Source organism: Rhipicephalus microplus, chromosome 8, assembly GCF_043290135.1.
Source record: "Rhipicephalus microplus isolate Deutch F79 chromosome 8, USDA_Rmic, whole genome shotgun sequence".
NCBI lineage: Eukaryota > Metazoa > Arthropoda > Arachnida > Ixodida > Ixodidae > Rhipicephalus > Rhipicephalus microplus.
In genome coordinates, this window is record NC_134707.1 from 39,202,917 (window position 1) to 39,220,549 (window position 17,633).

General features: G+C 46.0%; 1 protein-coding gene across 2 annotated transcripts; it reads left to right on the plus strand.

The window, feature by feature from the left end:
* Positions 1–1,768: 1,768 nt before the first annotated feature.
* Positions 1,769–17,372, plus strand: LOC142768954 (uncharacterized). 2 transcript variants are annotated; one of them, XR_012885582.1, is made up of 5 exons: positions 1,769–2,057; positions 11,568–11,748; positions 11,839–11,989; positions 13,104–13,334; positions 13,453–15,421. XR_012885582.1 is itself a non-coding variant. In XM_075871574.1 (4 exons), exon 4 carries the CDS (start codon positions 16,118–16,120, stop codon positions 16,433–16,435), a length of 318 nt encoding a protein of 105 aa, XP_075727689.1. In that variant the 5' UTR covers positions 1,769–2,057; positions 11,568–11,748; positions 11,839–11,989; positions 13,104–16,117; the 3' UTR covers positions 16,436–17,372. The 2 variants fall into 2 exon arrangements, 1 of the variants encoding a protein (XP_075727689.1); XM_075871574.1 differs by having other exon boundaries at positions 13,104–17,372.
* The last annotated feature ends 261 nt before the right edge of the window (positions 17,373–17,633 follow it).

Below are 17,633 nucleotides of genomic sequence, written 5' to 3' on the forward strand. Positions count from 1 at the left end.
TTCTGGGAATATCCGTATCAGTCGACTAAAACTTTTAAACCTCCCTAGCCTTCCTTTTAAACCTCCCTAGCCTTCCCACCCCTGTACCTTTCCCTCTTGGGATAAATAAAGTTTTTCTCCTCCTCCTCCCATCTTGTTAGATGTCATGCCGCATCGAATCACAACTTCATCTATCGTCCATGTACCTTTCTGCCAAACCAACATGCAATTCCTCTTCTATATGGGAGCTAAAAAATCATACAAGGAAAAATATTAGGAACCTTTATTATCAGTGATTCAAGAATGCCACGTTGAATTGTTAGCATCACTGCTCGCCGTAGTGCCACAAGTGGCACTCATGGTGTTTGAATAGATAAATACATTCGTAAACAAACAAATAAATAAATGCAGTAACAGGCTCAGAAACAGAATCATCAGACACTTGAAATAAGACCAATACGTGAGCTAAGTTTGAAGTATTTACGGCTACCAATAAAGTCGCAAGAAATGGTGATATTGATGCTGCTTTGAAATATTAAAAAGAAAGAAATAATGAATCTTCACTTGACGATAGTCTGTATTTTGGATAACCTTGTTTTTTGTTTTGGTAAGCTTAGAGTATGTTCTATGTATTACACGTAAGGCCCTCTGATTTTTGTGTTTCTATTGTTATGTTTTGTTTCGTGTGTTTATAAGAAAGTAAGTTATAATCTGTCAAATTTTTTATCTTATCTCTTTCTCTCTTCTATCCAGCTTTTCTTCACATGCCTAAAGTTCATTTCAAGAACGCATACTGGACCAACAACGAATTTTTTGAACTTCTTATCGAGAATAATAACTGCAATGTCATATTGATTGAATATTTCCAAACGCTATGCGGCACATTTTTCAGTCCCGCAAACGTTTTTTTTTTCAGAGCGTATCTTAAGCATACTTAAGCTATTTTTTAAACGACACACAGAGTGTCGTGGGGTGTTTTGTTTTTTGTCACCTGTGTTCCTCCGGCTAGGAAAATACCAAATGCAGGGCTTGTACTTGGCTGCTTTTTAATTCCATTTTGTGTGTGCCTTGGTCTGTTACAAAATGACGCATTACAGGTCTGTTACGATGGTATTTTACTAACACCATAACCGTCATCCTGTTTGAGACACTGAAACAGGTTTTTTCATGCACCGTGCTCGCGGATTGAAAATCTAGGGCTAAAAAACGCGCGCACTCTGACTGTTCAATGACAAAAAGGGGCAGCGACCCCAAATTTTCGATCATATTCTAGGTTATGTGCATTATTTCCTGAGCATTCAAAAATAAGCTGGTGAAATGTTAGGGCATTCGATCGAGCTGCTAATATGATATTAAACATTTTTTTACAAACACGGGAGCAAACAGAGAGTCAGGTAATGCTGGCGCACACGTGAACCATGACGTAACAAGCACCTGTTTGTGCGCGCGTCAGCATTCCGGCGAACGATATGGCTCCGTCGTCAGCTGCGCGTGAAATGGTCCACTTAGAGCTGAAATCGAACAATTTGCAGGGGCTCGAACCATCGTAGGCGACGATGGCACAACTCCTTCCGTGACGTCACAGCTGACATGGCAAAAGGGCGTTCGCCAGCGGTAGGCGGGATTCAGAGCCGGCAGCATGTGTCTGCCGTAGGCATGGCGAAGCACCGAGACAAAAAAAGATGTATCATGTTATCGTAATCAGCCCGTAGAGGCAAAATATATTAGCACGACAGTCGATCACGTGTTCTACTCGGCGCTGCTGACCTGGGCTGTCGAACACATCATCTGTTCACTCGTCTTTGAAAGCGGTGTCGATTTAGCCGAGCTCCGCTTACTCTAGCTACTGAGGGGAAAACCTTTGTCGTCTTGGAACTTTCGTCGGCCCTTCGATAGATATCGGCTGCCGTCACAGGACTGCAACGTGTGTGTCGTTGCTGTTCTTTGTCTGGTCGGCCTTGTTCGTGCATGAAAGCCGAGGCGTGTCGCCGTATGAGAAGCGTGTGCCTTGCGCCATCGTCGTGATGGAAAGCGGCGCACTCCGTCTTCCCCGCTTGTACGACCTTCGCTGCTAATAAGTGAGTTTCCTCGCAAGTCCACCTTCTCAATAACGCTGCAAGGGGCATCTAACCGTAGAAATGTGCTCAGCTTCATTCGGAAGCAATCATGTCCCTATACTAAAAGTGCCACCATCGCCGAGAGAATAGGTTGCGCCTACCGTTTGGTTATTGCGTTAGGCGTAGCGCTACCCGGTCACGGTGTTTTGATGGGGGCGAAATGCAAAGAGCCCTGCTCGAAACTTCAATGGCAGCGCAGTTGGGTACAAATTTGTACGATATTTCCCAACTCGGCGTGCATCGTGACCTTAACACTGTTATCGCTCGCAAACGCCTATAACCATTCTAACTACCAGACAAAAGAGAAAATGGTGAAATCACACTTAAGCGCAAATAGTGACACCCCCTTAACTGCTGGAATTAAATTACTGTGTTGCGATTTCTGTTTTGTTCACCTCTGGATGTTCATAACATTGGTAAAACAACGCTTGTTCTTCATTTCAAGATGCTCTAAAAGAGCGAGTATAGCAACGAACAAGAAAGCTAAAACGAAGATAGCGAAGAGCTTCATTTCAACTGCATGAACTCGCATTCGATTGGTCAGATGCGGCGTCTTCGTAAACTCATAATTCACGAAGCACAAGTGAACCTCATTGATTGAATGTCTAATCTGCTGACAGTCAGAATTAGTTCTTCAAATTCACCCTATTTATCAATTTTCTCACTTTGAGTGACACCATACACCAATTATAGCAGCTTTAAATATTACATTTCTTTTCAGTGACATCACTTAACGCGAACAATACTTTTTTAACGTGTCATGGCGCTAATGTGACCGTCATCATTATTGAAGTCTTTCGTGCTTTGTGAACTGGACAAAAATATTTCGACGCATTCCAGGCAAGGGTGCGCCGTCTAGGTGGGTTGATTTCCCGTCAGCAAAACGTGAAAAAGGGGTTCCATGACTGGTTCACGCAAAGACAACGCAGGAACAACTGGGCCTTTTTCGAGGTCACTGTGGATCTGGAGAAACCGGAAGCAGCGTGGTGTTTGGGCTGAAAGCTAAAACCCAAACCAGTTAGAGCTGCACCTGGCGAGGAGAAGCAAAGCCCTGAATTTTGCAGGGTTGCTGTAACTTCTAGCAAATGACGAAGGATTGAATGTGTGGGCGAAGGAAAAGAAAAGGCACTTCTGCAGCCCTTGCGGGAGCACGCTTCAGCTTCTCGACGAGGAGGGATTAGTCGACACTCTAGGCGGACATGTTGTAGGCCCGTGTGCTCAGATTTGGGTGCACGGTAAAGAACCCCAGGTGGTCTAAATTTCCGGAGCCTCCACTACGGCGTCTCTCATAATCATATAGTGGTTTTTGGGACGTTAAACCCCACATATCAATCAATCAATTAGTCGACATTCCTTTCTCCTTTCCCCATAGGATCGGCTGAATGGAGCGGCTTGTTTTGACGATAAGCGGGTGGACCACTACATTTGTTTCTACCCGAACGCAGCCAGGCAAGTTTGGAACGTGTACCGGGAGCTGCTTTTTCGAACCTCACCCAACTGCCAGAAGAGTTCTTGGAAACCAAGGTCATCTAAGGTCATCAGACGTGCGCGAAATCTTGGTGACGTGTGCGAAACGTCGGTGCAGTGCGTTTTTGACCATATTTGGGCATCGTGTAGACTGCCCTTTTCACGTGCACTCTGTGATGTCTTTCCCCGCCTTTGTGGGTGGGGCACCTAGAGCATGAAGCGCGCCGTATTGGCTGAAGCCGGGGACAATGCGCTCAGGGTTGGCAACGTGGCGCAATACAAGCGGAAGACCTTTTGCATATTTAGAGTTCTCCTGTACAGTTCCACTTCTTGAGTTCTATTTGATCACCTCCAAATTCTTGGTTACTGTGTGAAGAAACTGTTGTTTTTACGAGCACCTCATCTGACTTGTTTGACGGTGGGTCCGAGGACGGAGGCCTGCAACCGGAATGGAACCCGCGGGACCCGGAGTCGCAACAGCACCCTATTGCCTAGCGGGCAGCGCTGTCCGTGGTCTCACAACCTACTGACAAGTGCGTAGCTCCGTGCTCGAAGGGAACTTATTCGGACTGTGTGATGCCCTGATACCTTTTCATCGATTCGGGGTCAAATATTACGTGCGAAGGGGTGAAAGTGTCCCAAGGGGTCGATATAATATGCCCTCGGCAGGGCCGTAGCCAGGAGGTGCCCTACCAGGTCCGTTCCCCCCCCCCCCCCCCCTCGTTCGGCTCCCCGTAGGCTCGTCAGTGAGGCGGTGTTCTTCGACATCACGACGTTCTTCGAGCTTCTGTTTGGCTGTCTTGGTCGTATGGGTGCATCCTCCCGGGGTATGCGGTCATTGCGGACGGTGCTGACTTCAGCACAGCTGACTGATGTCGGTCGCATCTCCTGGCCAGGCAAACTCTGCCTCGTCGGCATCCCTCACTAATAATAATTTACCCATTGATCATTTCTTGCGCAGCGGTCTCAGCAGCGTTCCGGTGGCTCTGGTCCCAACTAATTGGGCTTCTATTCACATGAAAACCAAACGCTTCCAAATCATCACCGAGGTGTGATAGTTTGGTCATGGAGGTATTCTGTGCTGTTCCCTAGATCAGGCCTGCATCTCAGATCTGCTAAAGTGAGCATCGTTTGCCTCTCTCCCGGTGATCTCTTTTGTTCCTCCTTACTAGGCCTTTATTAAAGGCTTAGTTCGAGGGGTGGACTTGAGCCTATCTCCACCCGAAATTCTACAGATGTTTTCTGTAGTAGGCGCGGTGGCAGTCTTTCACTTTTCACGTAGCGCTCACAGAAAAAAGATCCCGACAGAGTCGGTGATAGTTATTTTTGCTGGTACTATTAGACCAACAGAGATCAAAGCGTGGCCACTGATATGTCGAAGTGCTATCTTCTCGTTCACTGCAGTGCCATAATTGCTAGCATTTATTTGGGAATAGCATAAAAGAATTACCGATCAATAGAGTAGTGTCAAATGTGTGCAGGACAACACAACTCTAAAAACGCACGGCTCTGGAAAGGTCTTGCTGTCTTGGCGGTGTTTACCATCATTCATGTGATGATTGCACGTGCCCTGCGAGAGCTCAAGAGATTCAGCATATGTAAATATTTGACCAAAAACGGCCTTCAAAACGCGAAGCTTGAATTGCCATCACAGAGAACTCTCGTGGGTACGCTCTTGCTGCGATCCGTAATAACCATGCCATGGACGGGTCATACTCACAAGTGATAGCCTGGATCATTGAGAAAACAATGACAAAGCTATTAGAGAACCTTTTTGTGACGCTGACGAAGTCGTTTGCTCAAATAGTAAATGCACAAATCACTCAAATTCTCATGAATGTTAATCATGCCTCAATGCTTTCTTCTGCTAAAGAGGTGAATACGGGATCTCTACAAGCAGGGCCTGCTAAACACAGCCACACAATAACACCTGCTGAAGATTTTCATTCATCAAGACCTGGTCCTTCGGACTGCGGCCGTAAAATAATCCCTATTGAACATTTGGATTGTAGCTTTGATTCAGGTTTGCAGAACTCACAAATGTAAATCGACTAAAAAATTTATATGGTGGGCATCATTACAAAAACATAGATCTCCATTGAGTCCTAAAGGGAAAAGTAAAAAGTAACCGAAAAAAATAGCATCAAAACAGCATTTTTTTTTTTAAGATAGTTCAGTGCAGAAGTCAGTGAATGCTGCCAGTGTATCCACAAATTAGGTGGATTAACATTTTTGCAGTGAAAGTGCTGGTCAATTTTTTTCCGCAACTACTGATTTATTTTGCCTTTGTAATCAGCATTGCGAAGATGCTATAGCGTTGGAAAAAACTTCGCTCTTTGAAGAATAAAATCTTTCATCTTAAAAACTACAGAACATTTTGCTTGGACCACCCCTCTCGAGGTGGTGGTTTAGCAGTGTTTATCTCTTCAAAACAAGCACATCAGGTAAGAGTTACATGTCAAATAATAAATTGAGAAAGTGAAATTTTAACATTACATATCTCTCTTCTGGGAGACCTTCTCTTTTCGTTAGTAAACGCTTATTTTGCGTCGGGTGTTCAAAATTTTGGTGTTTCAGATACCGTAATTTCATGTTGCAGAAAATACATAATAACGATGGGAGACTTCAATTCCCATCACACTTTGTGGTGATTCAGAGCAGATCTTAGTGAAAAGCGTTAGTAGAATTTTGTTGCTAAAATTTTTTTATCGTGCATTAACCAGCGAACCCCCACGTTTGTGTGCATTCAGTATGATTCTGTCGTTGATCTTACTTTCTTTAGTCTTATCCTCTGTATTTCTACACGTTCTACTTTGAACTCGGGTACAAATATCAAACATTTTCCTATACTGTTTGAGCTTGTACGCTCCATGACTTCAGTAACCAGACAGCCCACTTTTCACATCATTTTCAATACGTTTGAACAGACACTACCTGTGGTTTGTCGAAACGAACCACGGAAAATGAAGAACAGAATGTTGTCAACTTCAATGATTTTATAAAACAATCTTTAAACAACGCTGAATTCACAGTTCGGGTCTCTAAACAACGTCCTTTGACTTACAGGCGAAGAAAAAGTGGCATGGCGAAAACTGCTCTATAATCAGTGTCCCAGAAACTAGAGCAATTTTAAATACGCAACTGCAATTTTTAAGCGAACAGTTGCCGCTGCGAAAAATAACTATGATAGCCAACGTGCTGAGTTTCTTTCAAAGCCGCGCCACAAGAAATCACTTTTCAACTTGAAGCCAAAAAAAAAAAAGTAATTCCACCACCAACAAACCTCGAATCGATAGTTTCCTCGTATGTGTTTCCTACTTTTCCAGAATATAATGCTTAAGGATTGGAAAGCCGCTTTACGGCTGTTTACTTTTACCACTGGCCGTGCCTTGTCAAAAGCGATGACTTCGAAGAAGTTGTATACCATAGAAAATGGCACAAGTGGTGAAAATATCGCTCAATTCTGCTCTGGGTTGTTCTGTTACGCACCGCTAATCAGCCAGCAGCGAAGTCTGGCTCATCTGCTCCGGACGATAATCTGTTACCACGCATGTGCCTGGATGTGCATTCTCACTCAATTCGTTCGCGGCGTGCCTTTATAATCGACTACGCACAACGCCGTGCGTCATTCTTTGGTACACCTTCTTACGGCAAGTATGCCGCAATAAAACTTACGCTCTTCCTTTTAACGGCCTCTTCCTCTCCCGGCTTGGGGCCTGTCTCGGCCAAACGTAACAAGGGCCCATTGGAATAAGTGCATCGGTAATAAGAATAATCCATGAAGTATCACCTCAGGATTTACTTCCACTAGTTAACCACTACATTAGACATTCGTGGATTCTGCCGGAGTGGAGAATCGCGAAAATTATTCCTTTATTAAAGAAAAATGGAGCTGGGTTTACTTTGGATAACATTAGGCCTATTGCACTGTTATCTAATCTTTTAAAACTAATCGAAAGAATTCTACACATTAGGATAGACAACTGGTTGGACGAAAACACAATTTTAAGCCCACGCCAGATTGGATTCAGGCGTGGCCGCTCCATTTGGTGTGCCCAAGTTGATTGGGAAAGCAGGATACAACTAGCTCGTTCTAAGAAATAGGTTGCCGCCTTAGTAACTTTAGATATTGCAAATGCTTGTGACAATGTGGAACACAAGAAACTAGTAAATTCGCTAACACACGTCGGTTTACCAAATTACTTTGTTGCGTGTACTTACTGTCTTGAAGATGCGGAATTCTGTTGCTCTCAATCTGGCGTGTCACATTCAAAGTATCTAGAGGTCTCCGCAAAGGTTCGGTACTGTCACCATTGTTATTTAATATTTCATTATGCACAAAACAGTACAAAATGATGTACAGGTGTATGTATACGCTGACGACACAGCATTTTTTGCTACAGCTGCAGATATACATACACAATATGAGATGCTACAGTTTTATATGAGCACTCTGCACACATGGTTAGACGACATTAATCCATCATTAAACATCGGGAAAAGTGCAATCGTAGTTTTTCCCATAAGTGTACCAGTGCAGATTTCCGTAGTTTACAGGCAGGACTTTATCCCGCAGGTGAAATCGATTAAATACTCAGAAGTGACTTATACCGAAAACCTAAATTGGAGTCCGCATATAGCAAATATGACAGCTAAAGGAGCACGGGCGCCTGGGATGCTTCGTAGACTCGGCAATAAATGTTCTGGTTTACGTCTTGATGTGCTGGTTATGATTGTCTGTATAATCGCCGAATATTGTACTTTTGCTGTGTCTTGTTTTCTGGAGCATTCGTCAACAAATTTAGTCCACTGTTACTACCAGAACGCGAAGCATTACGTTTATGTCCTGGGCTCCTTAAATTTGTCGCAAATAATATTTTATATAAGGAAGGCGCCTGTGTTCTCTTCGTGCTAGGTTCTAAATACTAGCAGTTCGTACCATCCTAAAAATCTATGCATCCTGACAGAGGAGGTCGCAAGATTTTTTTCATTTTCGAGCCCACGTACTTTTCTATCCAGCAATGATTGGGATTAAAGTGTCCACAAGTCATCATCGTACACAAGTACACAAGCTCTTGGAAGCACTACAAGTTAACCTTCCTAAGGTACTGGTACTAAGAACACCAATTCAAACAATGAAAACAGAATTTGACAATATATTTCCTATTAATTGCAAAAATCTTCCATGTAAATACCTAAATGCTATTTTAAAAACCGCCTGGCAAGATTAGAAATAAAGACTGTACTAGCAACTGATGATTCAGTTTGCAACTGATGATTCAGTCGGAATTGCATCTTCAGCGTTGGATTTTTTCAATCCGTTTTTTTTGGAACATCGTTTATTTGATTTTCTACCTATTTATCAAGCGGAATTACTTGCGATTCTTTGAGCATTACGAAAATTGCCTCAACCAGTAACAGATGTTATCATTCTCTCAGACTGCCTATATGTGTAGTTCATTACCTGCGCCTCATATGTCCAATGCTTTAAAATTATTTTACGCCCTTGCCCGTGACATTTACGACTCATTCGCTTGGTGTGGTTGCTAGGGCGTAAAGTCTTAACCCTCACTGAATATGCAGACGCACTCGCAGTGGCCGCGCATAATTATCCCATAATTTCTATAATGCCAACACTAGCATTCATCGCTTTCTTATGGAGGCGGAAATGCTTTAGGTACTTGTGCTCAGCTTTAGGTGCGTGTAAAGAACCCTAGGTGGTCAAAATTTCCGGAACCCTCCACTAAGGCATCTCTCATAATCATATGGTGGTTTCGGTACGTTAAACCCTACATACCGATCAAACTAGTAATTATCACCGTGGCACGCTTTGAAAAGTTTGTGATATCAGAAAAGTTAGAAAAATGTAGCTTGGCAACATCTGATTTTTCTCAGCATAAGTACCCCTGAAAAAATCGATGGTGCTCTTCTAGAATGGCGCAGATATCACTTACGAGACTACGATGCCGAGTTCCCCGAGGTCTGGTCTGGCACAGTCTCCCCTATGCCTCCACTGCAACGAGAGTGAATCCCTTCATCATTTCCTCTTAACATGCATCGATATGTGGGGTTTTACGTCCCAAAACCACTATATGATTATGACAGACGCCGTAGTGGAGGGCTCCGGAAATTTAGACCACCGGGGGTTCTTTACCGTGACCCAAATCTGAGCACACGGGCCTACAACATTTCCGCCTCCATCGGAAATGCAGCCGCCGCAGCCGGGATACGAACCCTCTTAACATGCAGGTTATATACAAATCAAAGGAAGAGACTGTTAGAACCTCTCCGTAGGTTGGCTTTAAATTTATCTCTTCCGGTGGTCCTTTCCTTTAAAGTACTGAAAAAAGATTTAGCCACAGGAACGTTTGCGAGGCGGTATGCGATTTTTTAAAGGGAACAAAGCGAATAGAATTATAAACAGAGGCATAAAGTTACTTTTTTTCAAGCCATACTAGCTTGCTCCTTTTTTATTACCTGTATTTATTTTATTTCTAATGCATCGTTTACCAATTCGTTCTTTGTTTAAACACCCCTGTCTAAATAACCCGGCTAGTAAAGCAATTTGATCTCGCAAATGAGGCACCGTCCGTTTCGTGGCCGATCCTCTGTGGTGAGTTACGCCAAGATTCTGAGGAACAACCAACCAACCAACCATTATGAGAGCCAAAATGACCATTCCAAAGGTGTGCACCGTCCGAGATCAACTTGCCCCCCTACCCCGAAAAATATTTCTGGCGACGCCAATGGCTATCCGCACTCTTTCTCTGAGAAAGAAAAAAAAAACTTGTGAATATATAGACTCATTCTAGCAGAGCCAACAAGTGCTGGTCACCTTATAGGCACAGTAAATATTTTACTTAAACGAATGATTCAGTTTTCACTCGCGAGTTTTTATGCTGTCGCAGCGACTACTGTTCATACAGTCGGCCACAATTGTTTGAGCACTACGCGAGCACGTCTGCTGTCGCGTGCAGGGATCCGCAGGGAACTGCTCTTGTCATTCACTCGCCTTTCAATTTTCTACTGCCGCTTAGCGCGTTCCTATGTTTTCACGTGATGCCGTTATCTGCAGTATTACAGTTGAAATTCTACTTGCATGGCAGGATCAAGGCTGTTTTGCGGCGTTCTTCGAACGACTACTCGTTGGCTAGAATTCACTTTGTGATATAGAATGTGACTGATAAGCTGTGCAACTGCCCTTGAGTTAGCAGCGCGCAGACGCAGATGCCAAAAATTGTCGCTGTAAAGAAGGGAAAGGACAAAATCAGTTGTACCAGTCGGCAAAAACACGGGCCTTAAATGAAGGCGGGAGTGGTGCTGTCAATCACCGCTGATGTCGCGGAAGTGTCACGAAGAGGCTCTAGACCACGCGTTCGCGTGGTCCGTTTACTTTTGTGGTCGACTGTACAGCCAACCGCGCCTCTAACTCGAACGCTCCGACGCGTGGCCTCGCCTCGCTTGTACTGAGGTCAGCGCTGCGATTGATATACTTGCTGCAGTTAACAATAGATGGAGCGCGTGTCGGCTTTGCTAGTTAATTTGTTTAGTCTGCCGGACCGGCGGGTTCAATGCATTCTCTTCGCGTCCAGCTTTTGCCATGTTTTGCCCATGGCTATGTTACAACGCGCGCCGATGGCGTTCATCATCGTACAGTTATTTCGGCAACGGACCATAGCGTCTTACATTCCTCTCAACCTAACAACTTGGCCTGTCGGCTCAGGTTCTAACGTAATTTTCTGCACTTTTTTAAGCAATTATTTTGCCTATGACTGATAATGCCACAAAAAGTTCCATTGCCATCGTATGTATCGTAAAAGTTATGTCTGAGAAGAGCAAGTTAATGACAAAATACAGCTTACTTTGCGAATTTTCCGCAAAAGCTTCAACAGCTTTACGGGCACTAGTCACTTCAAGATAGGTAATTAGTTGAAAGGAGGTTGGTTAGGTGAAATGAAGCGGAGACTGCACTTCTCTGCTTTAGTTCTTTTTTTTTCTTTCCAGACGACGATTACAACAAGAACACGTGCCACCACCAGGAAATGACGTCACTGCTAACGCCCTTAATTCCAACACACCAATGATGACAAGCCGCCTTTGACAAAATTAGGCTCTCCTATAGAAACGTCGGCAAGCCTGTCTGAGGCACTTCTACTGCTCACCCTGAATATCCCAATCCATTCAAGTAAGTAGCTTTCTGTTACTTAACCACCATTATAATATCTGACATCTGTGGAACTTTTTTGACACTGCCACATTTTCATTGTGTTTGCAGAAGCGCCTGTCCACCAGATGCTGAAAGCAGTTGTCCCGAATGCTCGCCTTCTGAGGTCCAAACGCCACCTCTAAAGTCTCTTCAGGCACCCCTGATGCGCTTGGAACCAAGTCGTTGGCATACACGTCACGAACCATAATGGCCAAATAAAGTGTGTTTAACTGTTAGGTGTAGTCTTGTCCACAGTATGTTACGTTTTTCCCTCGCTATTGTTCAATTAAAGAAGAGAACTTCGTATATAGCACTACAATGAGATAACAAAGGGAGAGCGAGCAGCTGATGAGAGGAACCCCCTTTTCAAGCGAAAACTTCTTACATAGAAGGGTCTTGAATTGCCCTCACTCTAAATGTAAGGGTACCTGGTGGCTAGTAATAAAGCGTTTCATGGAACTCGCTTTTCGGGCACTGATGCGATTAGAATAATTTCAAATCTCGCACTCATCGTGTCTTAATTTCCTCTCAACATAATAATAAAGCCTTTTGGCTCAGGTTTTAACGTAAGTTTCAACACCTTTGAACCGATACTTTTGCCTACGACTAATTATGCCATAAAAGTTCTATTGCCATCATATGCACCATAACAACTCTTTGCGAGAAAGAAAAGTGGATATCAAAGTCAAACGTCATTTGCAAATTTTCCGCGAAAGCTTTTACAGCTTTACGGTCACTTGTTGTCGCATATAATTGTGTTTTATTTACATAAAGGTAACGTTCGTTGTACATAATTATTGAAAGAATCTAGTGTCTAGTTCCTGAGTCTTCCAGAACTCGCCAGTAAAACTTCTCTAGTGAAGATTAGTGCGTACCATTCAGCAAATGTAGTGTACAACATGTCATGTTTGGTTGGCTCGGCGCACTGATAATGGTGTATTGAGCAGCATTTTATTGTTGCGCGTTATCTAACGACGTGTCTTCTTATCGGAGTAGCTGCACTGTTTCAGCCATATTAGGGAGGCCTCAAACACTGCATCCAAAGATTCTTTTCTCGTTAGTCAAATATTTTCCGCATTTTTCCTCAATAAAGAGAGAAACGTTCGTCACAAATCAATAGCTGCTCCTTTAAAACCATTTCTCACTGTACTCTAAACAGATCAGAGGAGAAAGCATACACGCGAGTTGACCGAAATTTCGGTCTACTGAAGTCATCCTTGGCCTGGCTCTATTAGTTTTCTGTATATTGAAAGCAGAGATAACTGTTTGGCATACAATACATAAGCCTGCTTCGATGTGCGTCTGAACCACCCTAAAATGATTGTTTATTTCAGACTGTGCCCAAGGCTTCTTTGAGGAGGCGCCGGACGGATGTAAGAAACGAAGCAACTTCTAAATGAGAAGCTGCCAGTCCTCACCAAGGTTGCCACCGATATGTCAACATGGTATTTGCACTCCAGCATCAAGCGGTGCAAGGCGATCATGTCCACTAAGCGGAATTCCTTGGGTGCATTGTGTGCTTTGATCATCGGTGTACGAGAGCTCTGGCATGAACTTCCTAGCAGGTAACCACTTCCTCTCTCTTCCAACAGTTGTGTGCCAGAGGTTACCGCTTGTTTTTTTCTGATAATGTGCCAAAATGTATGAGTACTCGCTTAGTGTTCGGTCATCCTCGTTTTCCAGCTGTTCGCAAGAAGATATTTGCCCATCAGCCCCCAGAATCGGGGGTTTTCTCACCCGAGGCAAGTATTGTTTGCAGTCACCGCCTGAGCACTTGTCCTGGCTAAGGGCCTTCTCGGAGGCAAAAAGACGTATGAGTTCGAATCGAAATGAGCGCACGCCTGAAAAACTGCAGAAGCGATAGGCATTTGCACAGTAATGACGGAGAGTAGTACGCGCAGGCACTGCTACCATGGGCCCGTGAAGAGGTCGTCGTGCCAGTAGACGCGCCACCGAGACGAGACCGGCAGGACCCGGACTCAGGAGACCAGATAATGTGGCCGATTTGATTCGCATCTCCAAGAAGGTCGTCTCGCCTGCCACACATCGGTTACGGAAGCGGAGAATCTGTCCTCTTAAGGCTGTCTCGAGAACGTCCTGAACTTGGGCTGAAGACCAGCACTGGTAGGAATGAGGCTTCTTGAGCTTCGGCAACCACGCACAGACGTCACCGATGTTCCTGTGACAAGCCCCCTTCGAAGCAAGCTGCCGAAGACACTCCCCAACCGCCACGTCGGCTCATAGCACTGGGTATCGTCGAACCCGTAAGGCCTAATCTTTAGCAACTCTGCAATGTTGGTGACCACGTAGGGCAAAGACAACGAGAACTGGACTTCCTCAGGGACGGCAACCTTATTGAATCATGTCAAAAAAGGAAAACGTGATGCAGCAAGATTGGTCCTGGAGTTCTCGTTGCTTGAAGTATGGCTAAGTTTTGGGATTGCAAGGTCAGGTTTATTGTACCAAGTTTAGACACTAGTAATGGGCAAGGAATAAATGAGTTGCATTTTAAAATGTTTAAATACGTAGCTTTAGTACATTTCTATTGGTTTTTCAGCCTTATTTTTACGTTCTGTCTGATTCTTGATTGCAGTGCCTTTTTTCGAAATTGTCGTCTTTTTAAGCGTGTCTTGTCTCACTCCTTTACTTTCAACACCCGAGGAAGACAATGGCACAGATTGATTCATGGCAGGCTCGCCTATTCTCGAGGATTCGGATGGCTGCGGCTGAAGGACTTAGACAATACACGTCTAACGGCACAACATATTTCATAAAGAAAAAACACGTGGCACTCAAGAACGGAACGGGAAATATAACTAAGCTTGAGAAGAATAAACAGAAAAGTACTAACCCTATACGTGTCGAAATAAAACGGCCTCATGCAATCCTTGCGTATTACAGATGCGTACGCTCCGTTTATTAAGCCTGCCCATTTAGCCCCCTAAACATCCAGTCTTACCAAAAGAAGCAAGGAAAAGGGCAGGATGCGTCCCGCTGTGTCACTTTGATTGATCTGGACGTGTTCGAAGAACGTCGCCGTTCCCGAGGCAGTCTAATAGTCGCCACTGTTGGTTATCGCCCGACGTGGTCACTGACATTTGAAAGGTCTTGGTCTTGGGTGGATATCCGATAACCTTCACACTTCGTCACACTGTGTTCTCGACCTGCTTGCCCGGCATCGCCCTCTGTGCCGCTGCCGAGTAGGCGTACACTGGTGTCGTCGCGGGGCGTGATCATTGACGAGCCGGAGACCTTAGGCATTGGGCCTGGTGGCGTAAGACTATACCGGTTGTTAAAGGGGATGTGGCTGTTAAAGGCGATGTGGCGACGAGGCTGTCTTCGACAGCTTGCCTCGAAATGGGCTTGCCCCATCGGTGAAAGCTGTGCGTGGTTGCTGCTCCTACTGCAGTCATTGGAAGTGGTCGAGCTCACCGGCTGCTTTTGTGGATGTCCCCGTTGCAGTCGTCAGTCCAAGTTATTGGGTGCCGTCGACAGACGTGTGTGCTGGCGAGACAATGTTCTTAGACAACCCATGTGTAAGGAAAGGACTTGAAGACGCCGAGGAGCATCAAACCAGAACTGAAGAAGACGAGCGGAGAGCAGGTGGCACGAAGGCGACAACAAGAAATGAAGAAGAGAAGAAGAAGGCACGTGCGATTACGAGCCAACTGTGCGCCAATCAGCTCATGACCAGTGGTGGCCCATAGAGGTGGCGTGCCACGATTGGGCCACGGGCGACCATCACGTGGCAGTGGGCTTTGTGGCTGGGGACGAGCCGAAGCAGCGGCAGACGGGAGACAGCGGGCCGAAGCGTCGGACGCAGGTGATCCAGGTTCCGGCCAGGGAACGCGGCCGTCCAACTACCAGCTGGGGCGGCGTTGCCGGCACGAGTACTGCATCTCTGGGCGCGGCCTGGCCTGCTGTTCTCTTCCTTGCCGAGGGCATCGCGGATCTCGGCGAGGCGTCTCCACGGTCAGCCGTTCGACACAGCGATGAACGTGGCCTGGCTAATGGTCACGGATGCGTCGAGCATCGCGTCTCGGCGCACGCTCTTCGCTGGACGGGCTGGCCATGCCCCGCATGGAGCATCGCGTCTCCGATGCGGGTTGACTGCTCCGTGGCCGCACCCATGCCATCAAGCGCCGGTGTCACGAGAGCGTCGCACTTCGGCAAGGGACGAGCGAGATGTTCTGCCGGGCGAGACGCGGGAGTGCGCACAGAGGAGCACGGAGCCGGGTGAGGATTCAGGGTGGCTGAGGATTCAGATGCCAGGGGAGAGACTGGCTGAATCTAGGATCGCCGAGCGGTGCCGAGCGACGGGCCAGACTCGGACGTGGGCCACGAGCTCATGAGCTGCAGGGTGCACCCGAGGGTACCTGGCGGTGCCCTGGCCAAGAAGGAACGTGCGGAAAAGAGAGCTCGAGGGTGGAGGCCACGAAGGCAGACGAAGCAGTGCGCCGCTCGAGAGGCCGAGTTCCTGGGAGCGTTCCTGAGCTGGACGTGGGACCCGTACGTGTCGGCCAGGTTGAGCTCCGGCGTGTTTGTTCGGGGTCGAGTCCGCCGGCCGGTACAAGGTGCAAGGACGGGGCCTGCTGAACGGCTCCTGCCTGGGTGCAGTGGCCGGGAGCAGGTTCGTGGCGAGGCCTACCGGGCGTGGTCCTCGTGAGCCGGGGCCTGACCCTGAACCTCAGGAGTTGCGACCCTGACTGCTGGGTTGGCCGCGACGTCCGACTCAACGGCGCTGCACACGGTAGCGTATCCGTGCGTCGTCAGCCGTTCCACCCATGCCATGAAATAAAAAGTTCATGTTAATGCTTTCTCGTCCGCTATCAACAAACATAGTGACGAACGTCCGTTAACCATCACACCATGCCAATAAGACCTGCACATCAATGTTTTACTTTTGTTCACGGTTCGGTTCACGCGCCTCCCACTTCTGTAATCATCTAAATGTGCGCCCTTGATGATTCACTCTTCTACGTCATTTTCTTGCCGTCAAGAAACGTTACTCATGACAAGTGCTCAGATGATGGCTGTAAGCCGTACTTCTGAAAAAAAATTGTAAAACAAAAAGGTATCTTTTCGTCCCACAACAGTAATTATCCCACTTACTTGCGCTGCGCGGTCTTCTTGAAAACGTGAAGCCGGCCACTTTTCTATCAAGAAAGCTGCGTCACACCAATTACGCGCAAGTCGTTCGCGATGGTGCAAAGAAAGGAATGCGAAATGACTATTATTGTACTGAGACAAAATGACGCCCTTTTTTCTCGATCTTTTTGAGGCATTGCTATATGTACTGAGGAAGCCACTTACGTTACGGCGGAAGTGCAGAAAGCGTCGTTGCAACAACAATACCAGAATGGCCGCATCTTAAACGAGTATGCATACTGTTTGGCACTATATACAAAATAGAGGAAGCGGTAACCCTGGCAACTTCAATTTTAAGTGTGAGAGGGAGTGGTTACTCGCAGGAAAGTTCACGCTGGAGTTCACGTGCACCGGACATTTATGTACGCAATGTATTAAAGAACCTATGCGCAGAGCCACGACAGCACTCTTGTGCTTCTTAAGGGCCACTGGACTTCACGGGCGCTTGTGAAAGAATAGCGTGAGACCATGCTGTGTAGTCTGGAGCTGAATATTCATCTATCTTTCTTTTTGCTCTTCTTTTCTATCTTTCTTTTCTATCATTCACCCTTGCCCTACTCTAAGTGTAGGGTAGCCTACCGAGCCAAGCTTTGTCCACCCCTCTGCCTTTTCTCTCTATTTCTGTCGCTATCTCTCTCTCTCACTCCTCTCTCTGCGCCCCAAAGAAATGAACAGCGCTTTCCACCACATCAGGTAGAGTGCAAGAAGTGTTTCAT